Consider the following 27,110-nt stretch of genomic DNA (forward strand, 5'->3'; position numbering starts at 1 on the left):
ACCATGATTTTACTGCTTATTAAAAATGAATGACTGGCATTTATAGTGAGGCCAGTAGCACCCCCTGCAGAGGGTACTGTTCGAATACAAGATAAATCAGAAATAGTGCTCAGCGAGGCCAGATATGGATGGATAAATATTTAACCCCCCTGTTTTACTATTTCAGGAAGCCAGAGCTGGTGCCAGAGAAGACAGTTTTCTTTTTTTCTGGTGTCTGTGTTGCCCTGGGTCCTGTTCAGTAGCTCTCACGGCCCCATCACTCCTTGCTCTGTTCTTTGTTGGATTTATTAAATCAGGTGCTGCCTGAACCTCTTGTACTGACTCTTGGGAGCAACCGGTTAAGTTCACCTGGCTGCAGGCAGCCCTGAGGGGGAAGCAGGTGTCCTTTGAGGAGCTCGCCATTTTTCTTTGGGGATTCAGGGCCTGGCTAGCAGCTCCCTCTCATAGGAGGACCCTGATTGTGTGACCTTGGCCGAGTAGCTTAATGACTGTGGATCTGTTTTCCTGTCTATGCAGTGAGAGCTAGATCAGAGCTACTTGGTGTCTGATACCTTTGGCATATTGAAGTTGTTTCTTAGAAAGCTATTTTTTGAATTCAGAATAAAAAACCACAGCCCTTACTTGGTATAAGTGAATGGGGAATTTTGTTAAAGAAGGCATCAAAGCATAATGCAGTGTTGAGGCCCCCTTTGTGAATAAAAAGAAGCTGTGGAGCGACAGAATGCTCTTAGTGAGCCCCAGCACCATGTGGGGCTGTGGAGGCTGGAGGCACGTATGCTTCCTGCTGCACTCTGACAGCAGTGCAGGCAGGCCACAGCAGCATGGATGCCATCAGCTGGCCTTTCCCAGCAGATGTGGTCAAGCGCAGGAGAGCCCTACGCTGATTCTCTCATTTGCCTTTTCTCCAGTGGCAGGGGGATAATTGGTTTTATTCTCGTAAGCTTTATCTTTTGGTTTCTTTCAAGACCATGTGAGGAATGGGAGTAAACACTTTCCTGACCCATCTGGTCAAGGTGTTCCTTAGGTACCTACTAGGAGATCGAAAGTCTTGAGATTGGATTTTCACCCACGATAGACATGTAACTTACTAAACAGTAGGGCTCCTCCCTGCATTCTGCACACTGAGCTTGGGGTAGAGCTATGACAGAGAGACAGTGTCAGCGCCCCCCGCCCCCCCCACCCAAGTCACAGTTTGGTTCATAGACCAACCTATGTGAAACCAGTGCTTATGCACTGCGGCCTGTTGTCTGCTTCTGTGGCTGGGAAGACCCTCTCCTTAGACTCTGGGAGGAATTCACATTCATTTCCCATGGTTCAGCAGACCTTTGTAGCCGTGTCCTACAGGCCTAGTCTTGGCAAAGCTTTGTCTCAGCTCCCTGACAGAATTATTTATTCCTTTCTGTGACTCAGTGTTTGAAGAGCTGGACTTAACAGTCTTAAACTACAAATCTGACCACGTTTGGGAAACATCAGAACATAGGGGAAGCAGGGGTCAGGGAAGCCAAGGGAAAAAACACCAGCACAGTTGAAAACACCAAGTGTGTTTGTCATCGTGTGATTACTCCCAGGAGGCAGTTCTTGTTATCTGATATTCCTGAAGGCCTTTTGAACGAAAGCTTCTTCTAGATCCAGTCTGGGTTAAGCCCAGCTGTACTGAGTGGCCATCAGTATATTAACTTATACCAGCTGAAATCATTTTGTTGGGTCTTCCGGTTTTAGTCAATAAATATTCAAGACTTGAAGAGAAGTGGGGTCAGGGCGTGGGTCACGGGTGATGCTGCACCGCTCGCATGTGTGGGCCCCACTTACCTCTCACATGTATGTATGAGTTTTCTTTACTTTTTAGAGAACTTGTTAGGCAGAGTTGCTGATCATTAAATATCTTCTGTTTTACATTTCATGAAAGTTGCTCTTAGAACATTCCAGCCAGAGCCACTTACACTGTAGGTAGCTAGCATGGACTGAAGTATGTTAAATACTGATTTTCTCTGGGAAATTACCCCTAGCAGTACGAAGATGGTGTACTCTGAAACAGGTGCACGCCCCTGTTTCTAAGGTTCTCCTCTGTTACATATAAAGCTTGTCTATCTTTGGGGATGCTTTGTAACCCATTTCTCTTCATTTTGGCAGTACTGTATTTGGAGAGACAGATTGTGGGGAATTGCTTTTTAATCGATCAGGCATCGGGCATGATGCAATAAATCCTAAAATCAGCATTTCCTCGTTCATTCCTGTTCTTATAGTTGGCTTTCAGCTCTTGAAAGCACAAAATGGCTGCATCACCTGTCCGTGCTTCTGAAGTCGGCACTGCTGGTGGTGCATGCTGTGGACCGGGACCAGCGCCCAGTGCTGGTGCACTGCTCAGATGGCTGGGACCGCACCCCCCAGATCGTGGCATTGGCTAAGCTCCTGCTGGACCCGTACTACCGAACCGTAGAGGTGAGTGCGTCTTAGAGTGGCAGTTGATATCCTCATGGAGATGGAGTGGGGACCGCTCAGGGTTTTATGACTGGTTCTGGCTGTGGTGAGAGGTCTAAAGAAGGTGAAGCTTGTTTCGGCTCATTCTTCCTTTACCTTGAGCTGCACTATACAGGTGCCTCCTGCAGTACTTGTGCCTCCTAAAATTCAGGTAACAAGATATTGGGAACACATGGTTTCCTTTGCAGCCTATCTACTTGGAAAAGTTTTCGCTATCTCAGGAAAATGAGATAGCTAAAAGGACTTTTTTAGCACGCCAATAATGGTTCTAGATAGTACCACGCGGCATTCTGTGGAGGAGCCCTGCTCTGAAATAACCACCTGTTGGATTAAAGATAAGAAAACCTAAAGTGCCCTACAATAAGTGGAAACGTTTGTAAAGTCTGGGGTAGGGAAGCTTGCTTACAAATACAACCTTACGAATGGAACATCAAAGGCAGAAACCTCAAAAGATAAATTTGGGGGAGAAAGTGTTTTTTAGGTGGTTAATGAAAGGTGGCAGAAACATAGGTGCTCATTCAGTAACTACAGAGTAGAGTTTGGGGAATTGGAGACTGTTCTGAGCATGTGTTCCATCAGGGATAGACCTCTGGCTGTGGGCCTGGGCTAGAGGAGCTTACTGGGAAGCTCTTAGAGGTGGCCGTAAGTGACACCAGCACAACTGGTCTGTTCTTGGGCTTCCCTGCAGGGTTTCCAGGTCCTTGTGGAGATGGAGTGGCTGGATTTTGGCCATAAGTTTGCTGACCGGTGTGGCCATGGGGAGAACTCGGACGACCTGAATGAGCGCTGCCCAGTGTTTCTGCAGTGGCTTGACTGCGTTCATCAGCTTCAGAGGCAATTTCCTTGCTCTTTTGAGTTCAATGAAGCATTCCTTGTGAGTCTGGGCTTGTGATTCTGTGTGCTGGGAACCGCCTAGTGCAGGGGAGGTGTCCCGTTGATGGGCGTGAGCTAGTCTTCACATGAAGCTAGAATTTTGAGAGGAGTGATTCTGTTTGTATTTAAGAACAACGGCAATAAGCAAAGTTTGTTTACTAAGTCAACCTAGTTGTACCAGGTTTACCTATACACACTTTGAGTTGTTTTAAATTTATTTGGCTTTTAAAAAGGAGGATAGCTATCCTAAATAGTAGTTAAAAATGAAGCAATCAGAATGTCCCATGCTCCCTCCGCCCACTTAGCAATGCCATCTTCCATGTTTTCCGCCCTCTCCTCTTGACAGATGGACGGTGGGCTAGCTTCGCCCTCCAGCACTTCCATTCCTCTTCCTGTTCTGTTGTTTGGCTTTAGCACTGCCCTCTCTTCTTCTGCATCAGCAGGTCCCCTCTCTCCTGGATCACGCATGGTGTGGTCTCCTTTCCAGCAGAGTTCCTCTAGTCTCCCCTTGCTATTACAAGTTCCTCTCTTCTCATTCTCTTAAACACACTTCTGTCACACTTTGGCAAAGCTGCTCTCGTTCGGGTGTCAGTGGCCTTCAGGTTGCTAGTCTAGTGGTCAGTGCTTAGTTTTTATCTTTGATCCATTATTATCATTGGCACAGTTTTTTGTGGGGAACTAGGATTTGAACTCAGGGCTTTGTGCTTGTAAAGTAGGTGCTCAACTACTTGAGCCATGCCTCCAGTCAGTTTTGCTCTGGTTATTTTGGAGATGAGGTTTTGTGAACTATTTGTCCGGAAGGGCCTCGAATTGCAGTCCTACCACGTCAGTCTGCCAAGTAGTTAGGAATATAGGCATGAGCCTGGCTTAACTCTTCTTGAAATGCTTTCTTCAGTTAACTTACAGCATTCATTTCTCTTCGTTCTCCTCCTTTGCTGGCTGGTCTAGTGAAGAATCTCCTTCACTGATTCTTCTTGGTTCTAAATGTTGGAATGCCCCAGGGCTCAGCCTCCAGGCTCGCTAGCTCTCTGAGGCTCTCATTCAGTCCAGTGGATTTAACTGTGTGTAGGCCGAAGAGTCTGATGTGTACACCTTCAACTCAGTCCTCTCCACTTATTTCCAGCTTCACGTTATTCAACCGAAGATTGCTTCTCCACTTGGGTGTCTTCATTGCATTTCAAACAATACATTTAAAACCCGGTTCTTTTTTATAAAAATTTTCATATAAATATAGAACATATATCAACCATATTCCCCCTCCTTCATTCTCTTCATCTATCCTCTCCCCCCACTAGTCTCCACCCCTTGTCAGGACCTGTTTTACATCCCAGTCTTTCATTTTTTAAGTGTATATTCATTATTCAAAACATCTCACCATGGCATTTCACCCGTGAATGTTTGTACTTGAATCAGGTCAAAGTCCTCTCTTTCTCCCCCTCACCTTTCCTTCCCACTCCCTGTCAGTCAGCAGCTCTCAGTGTGTTTGCTTATGCCACCTTCCTGCACACATGCAGTGAATTTTCATTTGCTTTTTTTGCAGTACTGGGGTTTGAACTCAGAGCCTGTGCCTTGAGCCACTCCACCAGCCCTTTTTTGTGATGGGTTTTTTCAAGGTAGAATCTTGAACTGTTTGCCCAGGCTGTCTTCAGACCATGATCCTCCTGATCTCTGTCTCCTGAGTAGCTAGGATTACAGGCATGAGCCACCAGCGCTTGGCAGGAATTTCCATATTATTCACTCTGTCATTCTCTTTTTTTCCTCTTCCTAGTCCCCTCAAACAGTCCACTATTACAAACATGTTACACACACACAAAGAATGATCCTGATTGTATCTATGTATATGTTTGTAGGGTCTGTCTTTACATCTGAAAGAAAAGATGCAATGTTTGTCTCTCTAAATCTGGCTTACTTTGTTTAACATGATTTACCAGTTGTAGCCATATATCTGCAAATGAGTTTCATTCTTTATGGCAAAATAATGCTCCATTGTGTATAGATAGCACATTTTCTTAATCCTTTTACAAGTTGTAGGGCACAGGGCTGTTTGCTTAGCTTTGCTATCGTGAGTAGCGATGCAGTAAACATGGGTATGCAGGTGTCTGCATTGTATCCAGATCTGCATTCTTTTGGCTATATGCTAGGAGTGGCATTGCTGGATCATATGGCAATTCTAGTTTTAGTTTTTTGAGGAGCCTTTGTACTGATTTCCATAGTGGTTGTACTAGTTTACATTCCCACCAAAAGCATATAGGGTTTCTTTTTTTCTCACAATCCACCAATATTTGTTGTTTGTGGGTTTTTTTTTTTTTTGGGTGGATGGTGCTGAGGTTTGAACTCAGGGCTTCACACTTGCAAAGCAGGAGCTGTACCGCTTTAGTTACTCGTCCAGTCCGTTTTGCTCTGGTTATTTTGGAGGTAGGATCTCATGAACTATTGCCTGGGCTGGCCTCAAACCTTGGTCCTGTTGATCTTCACCTCCCAAGTAGTGTGAGCCACCAGCATCTGGTGGTGTTTGTGTTCCTTTTTTGTTTGTTTGTTTGTTTGTTTTTGTGGCACTAGGGTTTGAACTTATACTTGCTAGGTAGGCACTCTACCACTTGAGACACTCTGCCAGCTCTTGCTTGTGTTCTTGACAGCCACTCTGGCTGGAGTGAGGTGACATCTCGGTATCATTTGATTTGCATTTCCCTCACAGCCAAGGATGCTGAGCGCTTCTTCGTATATTTTATTGGCCATTTGCTCTTACTTCTTTGAAAAATGTCTGTTCAGCTCATTTGTCCGTTTCTTCATTGGGTTGTTGATTCTTTGGGAATTTAGTTTTTGGAGCCCTATGTAAATTCTGGTTAATTCCTTGTCAGATGGCTGGCTGGCTGGCAAAGATTTTCTCCCATTCTGTAGACTCTCTTCAGTCTAGTGACTGTGTCCTTTGTTCTTCCAGAACATTTCAGTCAAAACTCAGTTCTTGATTTCTGCATCTTCCCACCCCAAAACCTGCTCTTCCAGGAGTCTTTTACCTCACTATATGGGAATTCCATCCTTCTGTACATTTAGGGTACAGTCCTAAATGTGAGAGTTCATGTGAACGCTCTTCTTTTATAATCTATAGATTCTGTTGCTCTGCTGTCAAAATATCTATGACCTAATTACTTCCTGCCACTTCTGTTGGTGCCATGCCAGTCACCATGTTCTCCTACCCTGATTCCAGAGAGTCAGTCTCACACGGGAGGATCCTTCTGAATACTAGCTGGACTGTGTTGGTCCTCTTTCGGATCCTCCAGTGGCCCATTTCACACAGAGAAGAAGCCAGTCTTCTTCAGGGCCCTCTCAGAGGGTAGCTCTCTAGGCTCACCTCCTGTCATTCTTCCTGTTGTGCCATCTCCTTCAGTCACACTGGCCTCACAGGCACACGCTCGCCATATGTCGTTGCCTCTTCCTGGAGCATTTTCCCCAGATACCCACGTGACTTCCTCTGTCCATTCCATCGGGTCTCCCTAGTGAGACTTTCCCACTGCCCAGCACCTGCCCTGTCACCATGCCTTATGGTCCTCCACAACAAATAGCACAAGCTCCATCAGGGAGCAGAGGCAGTGCCTGTGGTCCTGCTGGGCACTGAGCAATGTTCAGTGATTTGTTGAGTGAACGAGTAGTTTTACAGGTGTGCTTTTAGCTTAGACGTGGGTTTATGCACACCGACCCTGCCCCGCTATCCATCTGTGTGCTCTGTTGCTTGTGAGAGACTCTTAACTCACAAGCTTGGAGGATGGTTATTGGGGAAGTTGAGGGGAATGGGGACACATGGGTCTATCTTTGACTCGGAAATGCTGGTAGTTGGGGTCAGGCCCTGGAATTGGTGGTACAAGGTCTGCTGGGCTCCTTGATTCTGGCAGTGAGCTGAAGTGCTCCTGGATGTTGGGGTGAAGTGCTTCAGCTGAGCTGACCTTCTCCCTGAGAGCCTGTGTGCTTTTGCCTCATTGGACTCTCGCAGGTGAAACTGGTGCAGCATACCTACTCCTGCCTCTTTGGAACATTCCTGTGCAACAACGCCAAGGAGAGAGGAGAAAAGCATACTCAGGAACGGACGTGCTCTGTGTGGTCACTCCTCCGGGCAGGCAACAAGGCCTTTAGAAACCTCCTGTATTCCTCTCAGTCAGAAGCTGTATGTATCCTTCAGCCTGTCCTCTGTACTCAGCAGAAGGACTTTGGGGGTGGGGGACATACGGGAGCCTGTTTGAGTAGGGTCTGTTTTGTGAAGGCCGGTCTGCTGTCTCTGGAGGGGCTGGCTCCATTTTCCTCCTAGCATTCTAAGCAAAGCCTGTTTCCTGGTGATGCTCTGACCTCTGCTGACCCTTGTGTGCTCAGGGTGGTTTGAGGTAATACACATCTCTACTTTGCTACCCTAGACATGAGTCTTCTCTGGCACCTTCTCCAGAGTTTAATGTTCTTCTGACTGGTGGAAGAGGCACTTCAGTTGTTTCCTGGATGCCTCTTGTGGCTGAGAAGGTGTGGCCCCAGCCCCAGCAGCCCCCCAGACACCAGGCAGTGATACCCACTGAGGCTTTTGCTTCAGTACATGAATTTCTGATGTTGGCATATATGTCTGTGTGATTTCGTTCACAAGGAGGGCTGGCAGGCCTTTTAAAATTTTATTCCCCAAAGGGATGCCTTCTGTTAAGAAGACACAAGGAGGTGCGTTTGTCTGTGTGTCAGTATGTGGTGATGTTCCCTTTGTCAGAGTGCATCTTAAACCCTTAAGTCAAAAATGGGCTAATCAGGGGTTATCTTGCTATGCTGGGCAATTAATATGCTTCTTGTTGCATTTAAGTAATCAAAGAGAGATGTAAGCTAACTGCTTCTCTCCCTCCTTCACTGTGCTTGCTGGGGACATATTGATACAGGAAGAAAATTCCATCTTTTTCATATGTTTAATTTAAATGACCCTATTTAAAATAGGGTTGACAGTTTCTGCTGAAGCCAAGCTCTTGTACCATCTAATAAAATGACTTTCTTACTGGTAAAAGTAGCAAATCAAGCTGATGAAAGTCAGTTATCCAGTGAAGGTGACCCGAGAAAGAATTAATGAGAAGTGGATCTTTAAAAGATCCTTTGATTCTCATGCCCACAAGAGGCACTGCAGTGAGAAATGTTGCCAGACGAAGTCTCTAGTCCTGTGTCTGTCCTCTTGGGAGATAGACCTGCCTCTAGCCGTACTGCTGGGTGGTCTGCCTGGGTGCTTGTTCTCGGTCTTCATTTCTAGACAATTCTAAGAGACTTCTCAGGATGTTTAAGCCTGTGTCCGCTCTGTCCTCAGGTGCTGTACCCTGTGTGCCACGTGCGGAACCTGATGCTGTGGAGTGCTGTGTACCTGCCGTGCCCATCCCCGTCGACTCCCGTGGACGACAGCTGTGCACCATACCCAGCCCCCGGCACCAGCCCTGATGATCCCCCCCTGAGCCGGTAAGCCTATGGGCGATGCCACAGGCCTCAGGCCCTGCGGCTGTGTTCCTGTGAGGGTGGGGCCTGGGACGACCGGAGACCGTGACCTTGCCTTGGATGTGTCTTAGATCTGACGTTTACTTCCTTGAGGAAGAGAGAAAACGCTTATTTCTGGAAGTGAGTTAGTCCCTTGCTTAATTGATCTACTGCATGCACTGAGTGCTTTCTTAGCGACGAGGCATATCTTCTGGGCACTTTGTGACCCTGTTTTCTGTTTTGCCCACTGCTCTCTGCTCCTGCCTTGATTTTTCTTCTAAAGGCTTAAAAGGCAGATGCTATGAGTGATAGAAATTGTGGCTTTGCCACTTGTGAATTTGCTTTATTTATATCAGAATGAAAGGTAACAAATTAACCTAAGATACTGTAATATCAAAGAATCGGCAGTGCTACTCCGCCACCGGCTGAATAGCACACAGCATCATGAAGAATGCCTTTTTGAAATAGCATTTGCTGTTAGCGTTAACCTACTGGTGTGCATGGAGCATGGGGTGGAAGCTGTGCAGACGGCAGGAGCACCCCTGGGGAGCCTTGCTCCAGTGACCTGAGCCTCACCAGAGACTTGTGGCTCCTTCAGTGGCTGCAATGAACCCAACTGTGACACCACAGCTTTTTAATACCTGTCGTCTCCTACTTCCCTGGGTAGCCTCCGAGATTCTCATTTTCTCCATGCTCCTTTCTTTTAGGCTACCAAAGACTAGATCATTTGACAATCTGACCACTGTGTGTGACAGTACAGTGCCTCTGGCCAGCCGGCGGAGCAGTGACCCCAGCTTGAATGAGAAGTGGCAGGAACATCGGCGCTCACTGGAGCTGAGCAGCCTGGCTGGTCCTGGGGAGGAGCCTCCTGCCACCACCTCTGCACCCACCACCGACAGCCTGGGGAAGCCCAGCAGGGGGCCAGGGGGCGCTGAGCTGTCTGTGGCTGCTGGAGTAGCTGAAGCGCAGATGGAGAACATTTTGCAAGAGGCCACCAAAGAAGAGAGTGGAGCTGAGGAGCCTGCCCACAGGGGCGGCATCGAAATGCCACAGGTCAAAGAGGAGGCACCCTTACCTCAGAAGAGCAGGAGGATGGTGACTGAGGGCTCAGTCGTTGTACTTGACCAAGAACCAGAGCTGGATGATGCTTCTCTGAGAAGCCATCCAGACCGCAGCCTGTCTCTGTGTTCACAGGGTGTTCCTGAACAGCACGGTGGGCACCGTGTTCTCCCTGGTTCTCTGCGGGCCCTTCCCAAGGGAGAGGATTCCCAGGAGGCCCCTGAGGAGCAGCCTCGAATAGGGGACCCTGCAGAGGGTGGGGTGGATTCGGCTCCTCCCATCCTGGTAGATACAAAAGTTGCCTATGGTACCTCACCGTCTGGTTCTTTGCTAACTTCTCAAGTCCCATTTGAGACCAGAGGACCAAATACGGACCGTTCCATGGACATGTTAATGGAAGAGACGATGAAGTCAGAAGGTGGGCCTCAAGTCTATCGTAGACCTTGCCTGGTAATCAGTGGTAGGTTCAGTGGCAAGGACATGCTTCCCCCAGCGCTGGAGCCCAGGCCTGTGGAGAGGAGCCTGGTCGAGCGACCCCAAGGTGGGTCTGCAGCACACAGGACTTCGGGCAGCACGCTTAGCCTGACACGGGTCCCTTGTGCCTTGCCTTTAGCTGAATGTAAAGAGGGGCCTGTGTGCAACGGCACCCCAGAGACTGAAAACAAGGTCTCAGAGCAGCCTGCTGGGCTTGGCACCTTCCAGAAGTACCCCACACCCAATGGGCACTGCACCAATGGGGAGGCTGGGCGGAACAAAGACTCACTGAGCCGCCAGCTGTCTGCCACAAGTTGTACCTCTGCCCACTTACATTCGAGGAACTTGCACCACAAGTGGCTGCACAGTCATTTGGGGAGGCCATCCGCCACCAGCAGCCCTGACCAGCCTTCCCGCAGCCACCTGGATGATGATGGCATGCCTGTGTACACAGACACCATCCAACAGCGCCTGCGTCAGATCGAGTCGGGCCACCAACAGGAAGTGGAGACCTTGAAGAAACAAGTCCAGGAGCTGAAGAGTCGCCTGGAGAGCCAGTACCTGACGAGCTCTCTGCGCTTCAATGGGGACTTTGGAGATGAAGTGGTGAGTTAAAGGTGCCTGAGGACGCTGGGCACCTGTGGCTCCCATACCTGGTGACTGTGACAGATTCCACAAAGGATCAAAAATTCCCAGGTCACCCTGTTGAGTGGCTGGAGGTCATCCTCAGCCAGGGCTTTGCTTACTTTCCACGTCCCACCTAGGCAGTCAGAGAGAGGGAGAGAGCATGCGCCACATGGCCATCACGTCTCTCCAGGAGGGCCTGAACTCCGGCCAGAAGGATTGGAGGGCAGCACCAAGTACTCCCAGTGCTCATCCTGCCTTACAAACCGTAAAGTGGTAGCCTTGTCAGACTCTGGGAACTTTGAAGGTTTAGTTTTTTTAAGTAAATATTTATACCGGCCCTGTGGCAAATGCTAGCAGTAGAAATGATAAGGAATGGGACCAGGTGGGGCATGCCTATAATCCCAGCACTCAGGGTGATTTCAAATTTGAGACCAGGCCTGGGCTACACAGCAAGACCCTGTCTCAAAAAGGGAGGAGTGGGGAGGAGAGAAGGGATTGTTTTTTGTTTTGTTTTTAAACACTGCTGGGGAATTAGTGCTGATGTGGCTTGGTGGCCAGAAAATAGGGTACTAGAGGGGAGGCTTCTAGCAGGGCTTTCTTTGAATAGTCTGTCAAGTACAAGTGTGAGCTGGTCTCTGAAGCAGCGTACATTAAAGGCGAGCACATCCAATGACTTTCAATCTAAAGTAACTTACTGGTTTTTCCTTCATGATAATGAGGGTTTCTTATTGTCCCCAATTGTCCTTCAGAGAAAGGGCATGCCACAGCACTGTCTTAAACTTAAGTGGCAGGGTTGGATCATCAAGCCACTGGAGAGCACTTGACACTGGGAACTCCCATTCCATCTTGGTCACTTCTGTTCCACTCACTTCCTAGAACCCTAAGGTCCATCTTTCTACTCCAGTGTCACTGCACCCAACCCGTGTGTCCCTCTTCTGACTAGCTCAGCTTCGTGTCTGCACTGGTCAACCCAAGCCTGACGGACCCAGATTGGGCAGCCTAGCACTCGGGCCCACCCAGAGACCCCGTGCTCCCTTCTTCACCAAGCCTTTTCTTCTTCTGGGAGGAGACCAGGTTCATTGTGCTCAGCTGTGTTTGTTTGCCAACAGACTTCAATCCCTGACTCGGAAAGCATTCTGGATCAGAACTGTTTGTCTCGCTGCAGCACAGAGCTTTTCTCTGAAGCCAGCTGGGAGCAGGTGGATAAACAGGACACGGAGGTACAGGCTCAACCCCTGCAGTCCTCCTCCACCCCCATCCCTGCCCCATGCCCCTGGCCAAGGAAGAAGATCACAGCCGTTAGCCTGGAGCCTCTGGCACCTCAGCTCCTGGGAGCCCACGTCAGGTCCGTCATTTCTGAGCCTGGGAGACTCAGCGAGCGGGCCTCTCTCTCCATTGCCTCTGTCAAGTGGAGCTCTGCCAGCTTTCACAGCAACCCAGGGTGCTGCTGCGGCCACTTTTGTCTCAGGGGAGCTTGGAGTCCCCTCCAGGGAAACGATTTGGACGCCTTTCTTGTACTGTTGACAGCAGACTTGCTGGGCTGGCACCACTGGAGCCAAGGTGGTCCTAGTGACTCCTACTGCCTCCAGCATGGCTCTGTGGCTCCAGCTGGATGTCCCACCTCCTTGTCACTAACCTGGTCCAATTTGTTTTGCAGATGACCCGTTGGCTCCCTGACCACCTGGCTGCCCACTGCTATGCGTGTGACAGTGCCTTCTGGCTCGCCAGCAGGAAGCACCACTGCAGGTGCCACTGAGGGGTGGGCTGAGCTGGGCTGGGCTTTGGCTTTGGCTCACAGAGCCAGCTAGTGAAGGGTAGCAGGAATCCTGGCTGCGGTGTTCTGTTCTGTCGGAGGCAGGCCCTGAGGTCACATCTTCTGTGCCTCTGAAACGGGTGCTTTCAGAACTGCATTTGGTGACTTCATTCTGAGTTAGAACGATCACCATTAAATTTTGAAATGTGCAAATAGTAGCCTTTTTTGTTGCATTTCTCAAATTGCGGGGCAACAGCTATCGCTGAAACCACCATTTTTTATTCCCAGCATAAAACTCAGCATGGCTACTTTGAGCAGAAATAGTTTTCTGACTATGGCCAGGGAACTTCCTTCTCCTACTCCTTCCCTCTCCTTGACCCAGGCTTGTCCCCTGTGCCACTGATGAGCGGCAATATCTGGCCGAGGATGGCCTTCAGTCCGTCCTGCTCCCAGCTGCTTCTAGGTTGGGGTAGTGAGATACTAGGGATGCTCTGTCCCGCCTGGGGTGGTGACAGTCTAGCGGGTGTTTGTTCCTGGGAGAGGAAGTGTATGAGGCTTCTGCCATAGCCCACCCCTGCAAGTGATTGAAAGTGGCGGGGAAAACCCTCTCAGTGCTGTCTCTAGGCTTGTGTGTCTTCCCATTCTGTGCTCCAAGCCCAAATGTCTTTTTTTGTTTTGTTTTGTTTTGTTTTGTTTGGTAGTCCTGGGGGCCTTGCACTCACTAAGCAGGCTCTCTGTCACTTGAGCCACCCTGCCGTCCCCTCAAGTCTCTTTGATTGGCTTCTCCTCTGAGCTCTCTCCCCTCCTTGCAGGGACACTGACCGTGTTGATCAAACGTGGTGAGCACTGGTAACAGCCTGCCTGTGACGTGTGCACACCTGGAGTGACCTCCACACTAACACTGTTGTCCCCTCTGTACTCACTGGGCCGTAGCTGGGGACTGAGGGACACATGCAGGTGGGCTTGGGGATCCACAGCAGCTGCTCCAGGAGACCATTGAGGCCAGTGGATATGGCTGCAGCCTGTGCTCCTCTCCTGACTGCACAGGTCAGCAGGGCCATTGTGCTTGTGACAAGAAGCTGCTTCCATAAGGGCTGATGTTGTGGGGAGCCAGCAGGGTTTGCAGAGCTATTTCTTTGTGGGCCCATCATTCATTGACGTGCCAGGATGACACCAGTAACTTCCAAGTTAAACAGCATCACTGTGCTTTTTTTTTTTTTTTTTTTTTTGTGGCCATACTGGGGTTTGAACTCAGGCCCAGACCTTGAGCCACTGCTCCAGCTTCGGGTTGGCTTCGAACCGTGATCTTCCTGATCTCTGCCTCCTGAGTAGCCAGGATTATAGGCGTGAGATTCCAGTGCCTGGCTTTGTTTCGTTTTTATAGAGCTAGAACTGAACAGAGAATTATTTTAGCATAGAAGACGAAGAGGAGGCTCCAGCTAGGTTTTCCAGGGTCTTCTGAAGGAAGTCAGATAGAAAGCTTTACTGATCACGCTCATGTCAGGCTTTTGAGCTGAACTCTAGCAGGCATGTTAAAAAAAAAATGTAGGCATTCAGAAATTGTCCTGCCTCACCACAGGTACTTGCTGGTTGAGCTTTTTAGAAGGTTTTAAAGTGCTTACTACTAGAAACTTTAACGTGGTGTTTTAGTTTTCTGTCCTCCATTGCCCTGTGTCCCACCTTTTCTTTTACGATGTTCCCTTGGTCCCACGTGGTCTTCAGTATTCTCCTGTGCTCCATGGTCCTGATCCAGTGGTGGGTCTGCATTCTGGGGTGCGACTGAGACAGTGGTGCTGGCTGAGGAGGCTTTCCTGTTAGCTGTCTCCCTCATCTTTCATGGGCTGTCAGGCCCCTTGGAGTCTCCTGCACTAGGTTCACTGGGATTGCTGTGTACTTTAGAGCCCAGTAAGGGCTGGGTTGTGGGATGAGCAGAAACTCATCCTGTCAGTTCCCTGTCCTGAGTGTAATGAGACCTGTGCCCCGTAGATGCATCCGAGCAGGGCTTTTGATGGAGGGGGGAGAGGAGCCTGGGGTTTGGGTGTAGTCAGGCCTTTGGGTAGAACTCTAACTTTCCCTAGAGATGCATGGGGCAGGCAGTGGGCCAGAACTGACTTGACAGCTGTCTGATAAATGGGTGTGGGGGTGCCCGTGTGCGCATCCAATCCCGTCCTTGCACCCCTCCCCTTGCACTCTGAGCATGCTTCCTGATCTGCCTGACTTCTGGCTTTGCATGCTGTCAACAGCAGTCTGCCGCCTCCCCTTGGGGCAGTGGCCATTGGGCAAGGCTTCTCATCCCCAGCTGGGTGAGGTGGTTGCGGGACCCGGAGGCAGCTCCATTTGAGTCTGGCCTGTTGATGACCACATGCCCAGGTGGTGGCCGCCTCTGCCCTGCACCCATTTGTTCTCCCAGATCTCTCTTGAGCAGCGTCTTCCTGGGCGTCTGATACGCCTGAGCCACAGTGACGGGGCAGCCTGTGCCTCGGCCCCGAAGTGAAAGTGGCATGGGACTGCTAGGCGGAGATGTCCTTTCTGCTCAGCAAACCCCTGGGCTGAGTGGGTGAAAGCGTCTCATCTCAGAGGCGTCTCCAGCACGCCCAGTTACAGCCCGATTCTGTCCCCGAGTCGGTTTCCCTACCACATACTACACTGCGAGGTAAAACTAACAGTGTTTTGTTTCTGCTTCTCTCAAGGAATTGTGGAAACGTGTTCTGCTCCAGCTGTTGTAACCAGAAGGTTCCGGTTCCTAGCCAGCAGCTTTTCGAACCCAGTCGAGTGTGCAAGTCTTGCTACAGCAGCCTACACCCCACAAGCTCCAGCATTGACCTTGAACTGGATAAGCCCATTGCTGCCACTTCCAACTGAAGCTCAGTGACCTGGGTGGGCAGAGGCCAAGCTGCTGTTCTCTGACAGGCCCGTACAGCCTGGGCAGACCGAGGCCCATGCACTTCGGAGTGGGGGCATGGCACTAACTGTGCAGAGTGACAGGAATTGGGATGTGCCACTGGATTGTAGGTTGATTTTTCTTTCCCCTGCCTTCCCTTTTCCATCCTCCTTTTGCCTTCAAAAAAGAGAAAAGTCCCCTGGTTGTCTTAATTTTTTTTTTTTTTTTTAAATGGAAGACCAGAGATTGCCAGGCCCCCTGTAACCGCCAGGCTGTCTGCTGTCAGGCTCCCTGAGGTGGCTCAATACATCTGGGTGGGCGAAGGCTGGCCAGAGCCAGGAGTGGAGGTCGGAGACCGTGAGCAGGGCAGAAAGTCAGTGCTAACATTAGTGCCGGTCTCTCGTGCCACCACCAGGTCAGAGCAGGCTGGACACCTTGCTGCTGGCGAAGCTGGGAGCCTTGTTCCCGAGAGCACTGCCCTGTGCTCCTGAGGAGGCCGGAGGGAGGGACATTCAGTGAGCGGGACCCTCACTCAGAGCCCCCTGGAGAAGGAAGCGTGTGCTCTTTCGAGGCAGACAAGGGCCTGGGTGGCTGGTCAGCACATTGGCCCGAGGAGGATTCTGTCATTAACTTGACCCAAATTGTCTTGGGCTCCCTTGCTTTCGTGGGGCTGCCTCCCTGGGCATGCTGGGTAGTGCGTCCCACCCTTAGGCCTAAGGGTTCAGGCTGGCTGGAGTGTGGTATCTTGCTGCTGTGGCCAAGACCTGCACTGAGCTGGGCACACCTGGGAGCCCCTTCCGGGTCCTCGTCCCCCATACAATCTTTCTTCCTCTGTCAGCACAGGGAAATCCAGACTCAGGGTTCCATAAGTTCCCCATTCCCAAACCAAACAAATCATGGATTTTCCCGTGAGGGGTAGAATCAGCCTTCAGAGTTACAAAGGTCCCCCCACAATCAGCCTTCCACCTCCTCCTCCCCTTCTGAGGGTAGCAGGAAAAAGGCCCAGCACTCTCTCTGCCCTGCTCCTGGCTGCTGTCCAGCAGTAAAGGGCCACGCAGTGACTGCAGGGTTCCTTAGAGTGACATTTCCCGGAGGAGATTCAGGGCACCTTTTCTCAGTGAGCTTTGATATGGGGCCCAAAGAGCCTTAAATCAAGAATCTGTATGGTGGCGGTGGATGTGGAGACGGGTGGAGAGTTTAGGTTTGTTGTGTAACATTGGCATCCATGTTTTGTGCCTCCCTCCTGGTCAGGGTTCTGCTGAAAGCTGCTAGCTGGTGACAGGGCAGATGGGGAGGGAGAGGAAGGTCAGGAAATCCTGCTCCTCTGCCCTTTGGGAAGCAGCCCCTGGCAAAGCCCAGGGGATGTGAGCGCAGCTGGCACTCGTGCTGTGGGAGTTGGCGTGGGGTCTGGGTTTAGTGAAACAGGGTGTAGCGCTCTCCCGCGCGGTCTGCTGTGCAGGTAGGAAGGCGTGGACATGCTGGACGCCTGAGTAGTGCTAGTGACAGGTGCCAAGGTTCCGATACGGGTTCTCGGGTCTGTTGTACAGTGTGAATAAATGCTTGCAGCTCTTAGCCCTTTTTTGATCAACGAAGCACTTTTGTATTGGTGTTTTCTTTGTATGTAAGGAGGAACCGTAACTCTCCGTAGCTGTACATATAACCTTTTCTCCTAAAGAGGAGTCTGTCAGTGCTCCTATATTTTTCATTTTTGTCAAAGCAAGAGGTAAATACTTTAGAATTGTTAAATATTATATAAATAAAGCTAATAAAGTTGAGTGTCCTGCACAGTGGCGTTTGCTCACCCCTTTAATTCTTTGCCCTGTGGCCGGTTCCCTGTGTCCCTTTCCTGCTCACAGACATGGTTGGAGGAGGGGCTGGGAACAGACCTTTGCAAAGGGAAACGACAGATTCCTTTTGGCTCTAGACGTTGGCAAGGAGCTGAGGCATCGTAAGGCCCGGCGATGCCTCAGCAGCAAAACGTTTTCTTAATGGTTTTGCCTCTTGTGATCTCCCAAGCAAAAAAGGGCCGAGCAGCTGGGCATCGTAACAATGACCTGCACGTCAGCAGTGCTTCAGCTGCCTCTGGCCTCTGGGTTTCCACTTTTGCTGCTGCTCTGAGCCCTTAGCCTCTCACCCCAGCTGCGGCGGAGGGGCAGGAGGAGATGTTGGGAGGAGAAAGGTTACAAAGTGATTCTGCCCATTGTTTTGGAAGCGGATATGGGCACTGGAGAGGGCAAAAACAGAATGAGATGTGATTAGATTTGGTGGCCAAGTAGAAGTTCCCTGCCCTCCCTCCCCCGAGGCGGAAGCTCTGCTCCTGTGACTTCCGCTTCCAGCTGAGAAAAGGCGGTGGCGTCGGTCACTTCTGTCTGGACTAGATCTGCTCTGAAGAGACAGACAGACAGACACTGCGCGGTTCCCGTCCTGTACGGCTGTGGGAGAGTAACGTGCAGTTCCTCCCTTGGGAAGGCTGAGTGGCTGGGTCTGGGGTCAGCAGCCCAGGGTCGGTGGTGAGTTGGCTCCCAAGAGTGACCTGCTGAAAGCCCCCTGGGGCCCTTGAATTTTTGGGGCTCTAGGGTCACTTCCTACGTGTACCCTGTGTGAGCACTAAGCGCTTAAGAGCAGCTGTGACCGCTGTTGGCAGCAGGTGCCTGAGAAAAGGGAAATGGTGTCACCTTGGTCCTTTTAGCCCACACAGGGGGCCCTGCCTTGTGTTCAGACCAAGTTGTGAGAAACCTGCGTGTCTCGTGGCCACCGTGTCTGTACCTAAGGCCTCATGGCTTACTCCCCACCAGGTGAAAGCGCTGGCTCTGCCACTCCAGGCCGTTGGGGGCCCCAGAAGCAGGTAGGAAGATGAAAAGCCAGGACACTGGTGAGACCTGGCCAGGATGGCAAGGAGCTCCCCCGTGGAGAGTGGCTGTGGGTGAAGAGCCGTTCTCAGGGCTGGGGCCTGCGTTCCTCAGGCCACCACGTGGAGGGATTTGGTCTGAAGCAAATTGTGACTTTGAGCCATCAGGATGCCCACTTCATCCCTGCATTTCCCTATCCTGCCGTGCTCTCAATACTTCTTTTTTTGTACTTTGCCTTCCTTAGAAAGTTGCCTCAGCCCAGAGGGCAGAGCTTAAGATGGGCCAGGGCTGTGGAGAAAGTGCTGGAAACGTGGCAGGAGCTCCAGTGTTGTAGTCTCAAGGAGCTGGCTCCTGAATTGAGGTTGCCAACAAGATCTCGAGGGCAGGAATAGGAGGTGACACTGAAACACCCGCCCCCGCTGTCCCCAGTGAGTAACCGTGCTGTTGGCCATGCTGCAAACTGGGTAGAGGTCATGGTGTCGCAGGTTCAGTGGGGAGCCTGCCGCCTTCCCTTCCGCCAGGCCATGTCAGCCGAGCTTGGCTGGGGGGCATCCGTAGGCTGGGACGGCAAAACCGCTACATGCCGCCATTGGATCTCACTTTGCAGTCAAGGCCGGTTCGGTGAGCTTGGCCTGCGGTGCTCGCAGAAGCGTTCGCTGTACTTCTGTGCCCGCTCCCTCCCCGGCGGGTTTGTAAGATTTTTAAAACGTGAGCTGGATCTTGAGGCTCGGATGCTGTGAGGAAATGAAGCTGAGGGTTGCTGATCGCAGTGCTCGTCTGGGTAACACCACTGATGACCGCTGTAGCCTCACAGACTCAGTGACCCTGAATAAACGTGTCACTGTCACCCACAAACAGTTGTTCAGTCCCTGGGTTTGTCCTTTGTTCTTCAGTTCTGGGGATGGAACTCGGGGCCAAGCTCTCTGCCACTTGAGCCCCGCGCCCCTCCTGTTAAACACAAGGCACTTGCTCTTGAAGTGACTTGGAGGGGTGTGGGAGCTGGAGAATGTTCCATGAGCGACGCAAGGGGGTTAGTTGTGAGCGGGCTCAATGCCCAACTTACCTCTGCGTTTTGTCTGGGTGGTAGGATGGGGACATCTTGATTTTGGATAGACAGGTGTTCGTAAGTAGTAGTCACAGCTGGCTGTGGTCTCTGGTTACTGACAAAACTGAAGTAGGTACTTGAAGCTTTTTTTTTTTTTTTGCAGCACTGGGACTTGAACTCAGGGCCTACACCTTGAGCCACTCTACCAGCCCTTTTCTGTGATGGTTTTATTTTTTTTTTTGGAGATAGGGTCTCGTGAACTATTTCCCCGGGGCTGGCTGTGACCTGCCATCCTTCTGATCTCTGCTTTTCATAGCTAGGATTACAGGTGTGTGTCACCAGCGCCCAGCGAAAAAAGTTAATAGGCTCTTGGATGTCTGCTTTCAGTGCCTGTGTGCTACATACCAGGTGAGAAACGGCCAAAGGTTACGGAGCACTAAAATGGTTCCAGTGAGAGAGCCATTGGCACTGAGCTCTGTAACCACAACCCTAGGCTACAGCTGTCCCAGAAGTGACCTTGTGAAGGTCACATGCGCCACAGTGGCGACCTTACTGTGAGGCTTCAGCAGCTTCCGACAAGAGGTGTGGCCTGAACTCTCAAGGGACGGGTTGAAGATGGTTTTTAATGTTGGCGGCATTGAGAACAAACACGTGCAGGTCTTTTTCGTTCTTTTTGTGGTACAGGGGACCGAGCCCAGGGCCTCAAGCATGCCACACACAAGTCAGTTTGAAACACTGGCTTGGTGGAAAGAGCTGGACAGGGTTGGACGTGCAGCTGAGCTGACGTGTGGAACTCGGCCATTTCCTCCTCTGTAGCAGGGCACCTGGCAAATACGAGGGTCTTAAAAGGAGGGCGTCTCCTAACTGCCCCCATCCCCGTCATCCCGTGAGGTGAGGTGACTGTGTGGCTGCCTGAGCCATCAGAAGCAGCCAGCACTTCCTACCCACATGGGAAATCCAGTGCTTGGATGTCTGGCGTTCCTTTTCCTCTTTACCCTTTCAAATACGTCAAACCAGGTGGTGCTGTTGGCACGAACCCTCCAGACTCTAGTCAGTGGGCAGGGGCCTGGCTGCTCGGCCTCAGGTCAGTTCTTGACTTTGAAGCATTCTGATCAGTTTTATGCTAACTTTCAAGCGGTGTCACTAGCTAAAGACAAACCGAAGTTGACGTTTTATTAAAAATCGGAAAACATTTTTAACCAGACGCAGGGCCACACGGACACTGATGCTTTCTGGCATCAGTGTCGGGCAGTGGGAGGGAGACCCTGCTGTCGGGGTTGAGGCGACCTAGCTTCCCACAAAGACTGCTGTGGCCTTGCTTTGCTGAACCCCTAGAGGCTCAAGCTCTTGACTGAGGACCTAGCTGTAACGGTGTCAACTCACTGTCCAGGTGCCTCAGTGCGGTGCCTGAGGCAGAGGCTGGCCTGGGCTCAGTGTGCCCTGACTACAGTGTCCCTGTCCACAGCCCCAGGATGGCAGAGGAAGTGAAGACCTTTCACTCAGATGGCTGTCCCTTCCCCTGCAAGGCCAAACAGCCCCGAAGGCTGTGTCCAGTTAAAAGGTGGTTTCAGGGTAGACGGCTCCCCGAGCCACTTGGCCAGCCGGAATATCGATCCCTAGAACTGGAGGTCCCTTCGGGTCCCCCACAAGGCTCTGGTACACTCTACTGGGGCAACTCCCCCTCTGGGAGTCCCCTGGCCACAGACCCCTGGTTAAGTCTGGGACTGATGGCAGGACGTCCAGCCTGCACTGCTGAAGAGACGACTAGCCCAGGTTCTCTCCTTGCCCTGGAATACTTGTCACCGAGCCCTGGACAGGGTCTCAGGTGCGGGAGGAGGAGGGGCGGCTCGCAGTCCTCGGCCGCTTGTCTTGGAGCAGCTTCCCCGGAGGAGCCGGGCTAAGGGCCTGAGCTAGTGCCCTGCACTAACGGGGTGCCTTGCAGCCAGCTCTGGAAGCCGCTGCTCAGGGGACAGCCTCAGCCTCAGACTAGGGCTTTACTTTCTCCCTGCTGTGCCTACATTTTGGAAACTCACGCAGCAGCTGTCCTGGGTACTTCCTGCAAAGGGACACACCGTGCCTCCTGCAGCTCATCCTGAGTCGGCTGGTGCGGGTACAGGCCAGGTGGCTCCTGGGCTCCCTGCTCCAGTGCTGCAGGGCCTGCTGGCCTGGCCCCTCCCTGTGTCGCCGGTCGTGGGCAGGATGAAGCTCCGGGGGGCGAGCGGCTGTCCACACCACAAGGCCATGGGCATCGCTGTGCACAGCGGCATTTCCGAGGCTGGCCTTGCCTAGAAGGTTCTGTTGTATTTCGCAGTTTCAAAATGTGTGGCTCGGTGGTTAGAGCACTTGACAAGTATGTGCCAGGCCCTGGGTTGGATCCCTGGCACTGCAAAAAAAACTGACAATGACAGTTACAAACTTGATATAAAAGTGCTCAGGATCCGCTGTGGACGGCTCCCAGACCACTGCTGAGCAAAGACCACGTATACGGGACTCGGCGTTCAGCACTGAGCTGCGGTGTGGATTCCTTCCGCATAGCACCGCTCAGCTTGCACTACAGCAGGCCGCTTTCCAGGCCTAAAACGCTCACTCGACCATACTCACTGTACCCGGCTTCTGGGCCCCATTTGCTTTAGGGGAGGCAGGCAGGAAACGCTCAGCAGACAGTTTACACCCACTGAGTAACGTGCGGCTGACTTGAGAGCGCCGCCATCTGAGCTGTGTGACGCGTGCAGGGGGAGTTGAGCGTCTTTGGATTTTTTTTTTTTTTTGGTGCAGTACTAGGGTTTGAACTCGGGGCCTTGCGTTTGCCTGGCTGGCGCTCTCCCACTTCAGCCACGCCTCCCCCTTGTGCTGTAGGTATTTTTCAGATGGGGTCTCATAGCCGTCTGGGCCGACCTCCTGTTGGTGCTTCCTTCTAGCTGGGATGACAGGCACACACCACCACGCCCTGCTTTTCTTCAGTCGATTGAGATGGGGGTGCGGGAGGGGGTCTCAAAAACTGTTTGCCCAGGCTAGCCTCAAGCCATCATCCTACCAGTTTCTGCCACCAGAGTAGCATGTGCCACCACCCCTGGCTGTTTTTGAAACTTATTTTAAGTATATCTTCATTTTTTTGACCATGGTTGGTCAGAACCGCACGTAGTCGGAGCAGGAATAAGGCGGGCTTTCTGGGAAAGTAGTAAAACTTCCACTCTCTAGCGCTAACTGCCACAACGCCCAGTGCGTTGTCATGGTTGTGCTTTTTAAACACGGTGCGGGAGGCTTCACTCGGTTCCTGTTACAAGGTAGTCAAACCACAGTACCGGCCAGCCCACCAGATACTCAGTAAGTGACAAAGATCACATCAGCCAGGGGGTGGGGCTTTGTGTCCCAGCCCTCAGGCCTGGAAGGCAAGTTGCTGCAAGTCTCAGCCTCCAGCCTCCCCTGCACCGCGGAGCTCCTCAGTACCCAGTGCCCTGGCCTCGCCTTCCCCCAGCCTGCGTCCTCACAGTGCCCCCGGGTCCCCAGGGCCCATGCTGTACTCCACGCACCCGGAAGCCTGCCTTCTCACCCAGCCACCACCCCGCCGCTGCTGCCGCCTCTGTCCCCGCCCCTCCCTGGGTGTGGGTGTCCCTGGGACTCAGCTCTGACCTCCTGTCACGCCTCCCAGGACAGACAGGAATCAGGCCACGAGAGAAGCTTGGTGATAGAGTGCGTGTTTGACATCTGCAAGGCCCTGGGTTTGATCCCCAGCACCACCAAAAAAAAAAAAAATGTTTTCAGAGTGGAAACCAGTTACCAACCACAGTTCCAAGTGAGTTCCTGCAGGCGAGAATGGTTCCCTAGCAGCCGAAATACTTTGTGCTGCCCTCCTCCACCTCAGGCCCCTTCTGTCCCTGCTTTGCCTGGGCGCCTTGTCACACGCCCTCCCCCTCCGTGTCTTCGCCCCCAGCAGCTCTGAATAGGCCCTGTGATGCAGTCACTTCACAAGTCATTGGGGGTCGAGAGCACATGGCATTTCTCTCTGTCCCTGGCACTGTTTGCACTCAGGAAAGTGCCACCTGTTAGGGAAGCTCAGGCAGGTTAAATAAATACACCGAAAGGCTCATGAGCTGCACAGTGGCTAACGCCTGTCATCACAGCTACTTGGGAAGCAGAGATCAGGAAGATCACAGTTTGAGGCCAATCCAAAAAAAAAAAAAAAAAAAAAAAGTTAGCAAGACCCCATCTCAGGAAAGAAGTCAGGCCTGGTGATACCATGCTGTCATCTCAGCTACTTGGAAAGGTGTAGGTAGGAGGACTGTGCTCAGAACAGCCCTGATCAGAAAATGCGAGACCCCATTTGAAATAATGAAAGCCAAAAGGGCTGGGGGTGCGGCTCAAGTGGGAGGCCTGAGTTCAGTCACCAGGACTGCAAAACAGATAAATAAATGAAAGCTCATTCTCCAGAAAGAGCTGGGACCTACAAACGCATCTTAGAGTCACCTTGCTTAAAAGGGACACCATCGTTCCACACAAAAACAAGATGTGAGCACAATTTTATCTTGAAGTGAAGCTATTATTAAATAATTAATAAACGAATTATTAGTAAAACAAGAATCTTCTAAATTTTAATTGACAAAATTGTATACATTTTCTTAGAATTAATTTTGCTTTTTGCATGGCTGGGGATTGAATCTGGAGGCTAACGCATTGTAGGCAGGTGCTCTGCCACTGAACGATATTCCTACTCTTAATTTCTAAGGGCTGGTGGGGTGGCCCGAGTGGTAGAGCACCTGCCTTGCAAGTGTGAGGCCCTGAGTTCAAATCCCAGTACCGCAAAAGAAAAAATGTTTCAGTTGAGAAACCTGGCCAGTTGTCATGCCCGTGTTTTGAAATTGAGCTAATTAACATGCAAAACCTCATCGAGGTCACTTTTTAAGGGTAAAACGCTACTCACTACAGCCCTGTCCGGACAGCACTGCCCCAAACTGAGTTTTGCACCCTGTGACCACCGTCTAACAAAAGTCAACTGCAACCCGGGCCTGATTGTCAGAAGCAAATTTGAAGAGCAGCTCCCGTCAAAAGTATCTGATCGCACACAGGGACGTTAGTGACTGACCTACAGCAGGCGGGTGGCGCCACCAAAGCCCGCTCTGTGACAGTGCCCCACGCCTGACTGTGGTCCCTGCGGGAGACGGTGTGCGTCCCTGCCAGCACCGAAGCAAACGTGCCCTCCTACCGTACCTGCTCAGCCAGAGAGAGAAGGGGCATCTGTCGGGTCTCGGGCAGCCAGGGTGGTCCCCAACGCGAAACACTAGTGACAGGCTCTCTGGTGAGAGTGCCGGAAGTCTCCAAGAGACGGACTCAGGGTGGCCTCGCTCCCAGCACAGGCGAGGTGTGGCTGCATTGCCCACACGGGGACCTCTGTGCTCCAGCAGGCCGGGGTCTGCGTGTGCGACAGCTCCTGCCTGGGCTTCCCCACACTCACCACCTCCTCGGGTCCCCACGGCAGGACTTTGCCATCAGCGGTGCCGCCTGGCCCCTCTGTGCACACAGAGCTGGTCTGTGCCCGCAGGGAGCGGCAAAGTCGGGCAGGCAGCTGGGCCAGGCGGTGGCACGCGATGCCACGCCTGCCAGGCTTCAGACGGTGGCTTTGGGTAAGCGCATCTAGAACCCTTTCCTCTTGGTCAGCCCGGACCCCCCACTGCCTTGTCCCTGTGCCCAGAAAGCTTCCACTTTGTCCCCTCGCTTCCCTTCCCCTCTGGAGTCCCCAGCCTCACGCTCAGGCCTGGGGAACACACACTGCCTGCCAGTGGGACAGGACCCTTAACTGAGCCCCCACTCCTCAGCGTCCCAGACCGGGGAGTGACACTGAGGGCGAAGGATAAGTCACGTGCCGCACCAGGCAAGATGACACTTTCTCTGCACCAGGCTGGGATTGAACCCAGGGCCTCGGCCGTGGGAGGCGTGGCCCTCCCTGAGCTACAGTCCTGCCCTGCCCGACGCAAACTTTTGGGGTGCTGCACTGGGCCGGGGGCCATCTGGGAGTTGAGTGGGTTGGGGAGGCGGGTGGCTGCCAGCGACACTTGCGACACAATCCATCTGCCCCTCAGCCGTGTCTTGTGCTCTGTCCTTTCAGGGAAGGGACCCCCAGCCTTGGGCCTGCCTCGGTCTGCCCAGGGTGCTGCCCCCTGAGGTCAAAGGGACCGGTCCACCCTTGTCCCCACCTGGCGTCCTCCCCAGCAGTGCTCCAGCCCCCACTTCTCTGGGGAGTTTGGCCTCGCGCTCTCAGGCCTCCCATGGGTGGCCTGACCTGGCCTGCGGCGGTTCTGCCAGAAGGGAGAGGCTACCGTGAACCATGCCGGTGCCTTGGTGGACGGCTCTCTAGCGTGACAGTTTTGGTCTTTGTCATTTATGCAGCGTGGCTCGCTTAGTTAGGGGAACAATGAGAGCTTGGCCTCCATGCTAGGCCCCCATGAGGCAGAGGCAGGACCCTCGTCCTCTGGAGAGGAGGACCCTGTGCGACGCAGGCTGCAGAGGAGCTGGGGCCTTTGGGACCCTCCCCCAGCCCAGTCAGGACAGGGACCCTAGGGGAGTGATGCTTAAACTGAGGCCTGAGGATGGACAGAGGGACAATGCTAAGCCCTGTGTCACTTCGGAGTCCTGACAAGAAGCCTTTGAGAGGGCTGTCACTGGTCTCCTCTTACAGATGAGGAAACCGAGGCTCAGACAACCACCAGCTAACGAGGCAGGACGAGGATGTCAACTCCAGTCTGCAGGATTCAAAGGCCAGTGACTGAGGAGGCTGTCGCTAAGGCCAGGAGTGATGCTGGCGTCGGGGAGGGAGCGAAGTGCGGGTTCAAGAGAGACACCGACAGTCAAAGAAGAACCCAGGTTCTGCCTTGGTCAATGAGGGGACCAGCGGGCCACATTTATTAAGGTGGAGAAAAGGGAGAAGCAGGTTTGAAGTGGAAAAAATCATTCATCTAAATTTGATACCTTCTGCTTCAGTTAAATATTTGGGGAGTTGGTGTGGTGGGGCCCCTCTGTAATCCCAGCTGCTAGTCAGGAGGCAGAGGTAGGAGGATAGTAGTTTGAGGCCAGGTCAGGCAAAAGTTTGGGAGGCCCTATCTCAAAAACAAGCCAGGCCTGGTCAAGCATGCTGTAGTCCCTCCCAGTTACTTGGGAGGCAGAGGTGGAGGATCATGGATCGAGGCTGGCCTGGGCAAACACAAAAGACTATCTGAAAAACAAAGTGAAAGCAAGAGGACTGGGCCACCTGGCAAGCGTGAGGCCCCGAGTTCAAGCCACAGTTCTGCCAAGAATTTTTGTTTATTTGTTTTGGTTCATTAAGTGAAAGAAAATGGGAACTATTTCGTGCCCCGTCCTGGCCCCGCCCCCTCAATGCCCTCACTCCCTCACCCTCATCCCCACTTCCTGCCTGGTTCTTTTCTGACCCGTTGATACCCAGCCCCAGGCGGACCAGGATTGGGAGGACACAAAGCCGACACTGACCTTGGCCACTGTCCTCTCTGCAGCCCCTGGCTGGCCCGAGGACAGAAGCCGGCGCGTGGGCCCGGTGAGCCTGGTCCTCAGACCACGCCACATGTGCACGGCTGGCTTTGCGTTGTGCCATCTCTG

General features: G+C 52.2%; 1 protein-coding gene across 10 annotated transcripts in view; it reads left to right on the forward strand.

Moving 5' to 3' along the window:
• Mtmr3 (myotubularin related protein 3) overlaps positions 1-17,399 on the forward strand; it is a 131,134-nt gene extending 113,735 nt beyond the window's left edge. For 4 of the 10 annotated variants that reach the window (XM_074061277.1, XM_074061281.1, XM_074061278.1 and 1 more), the window contains 9 exons: positions 2,244-2,439; positions 3,167-3,352; positions 7,337-7,507; positions 8,660-8,805; positions 9,528-10,959; positions 12,090-12,200; positions 12,638-12,726; positions 13,546-13,572; positions 15,424-17,399. In XM_074061277.1, the coding sequence (XP_073917378.1) occupies positions 2,244-2,439; positions 3,167-3,352; positions 7,337-7,507; positions 8,660-8,805; positions 9,528-10,959; positions 12,090-12,200; positions 12,638-12,726; positions 13,546-13,572; positions 15,424-15,595 (2,530 nt within the window). In that variant the 3' untranslated portion in view covers positions 15,596-17,399. The remainder of the gene's footprint in view (positions 1-2,243; positions 2,440-3,166; positions 3,353-7,336; positions 7,508-8,659; positions 8,806-9,527; positions 10,960-12,089; positions 12,201-12,637; positions 12,727-13,545; positions 13,573-15,423) is intronic. The other 6 variants (XM_074061280.1, XM_074061282.1, XM_074061283.1 and 3 more) reach the window with 3 other exon arrangements.
• Positions 17,400-27,110: the final 9,711 nt, after the last annotated feature.

Source organism: Castor canadensis, chromosome 18 (genome assembly GCF_047511655.1).
Source record: "Castor canadensis chromosome 18, mCasCan1.hap1v2, whole genome shotgun sequence".
Lineage (NCBI taxonomy): Eukaryota > Metazoa > Chordata > Mammalia > Rodentia > Castoridae > Castor > Castor canadensis.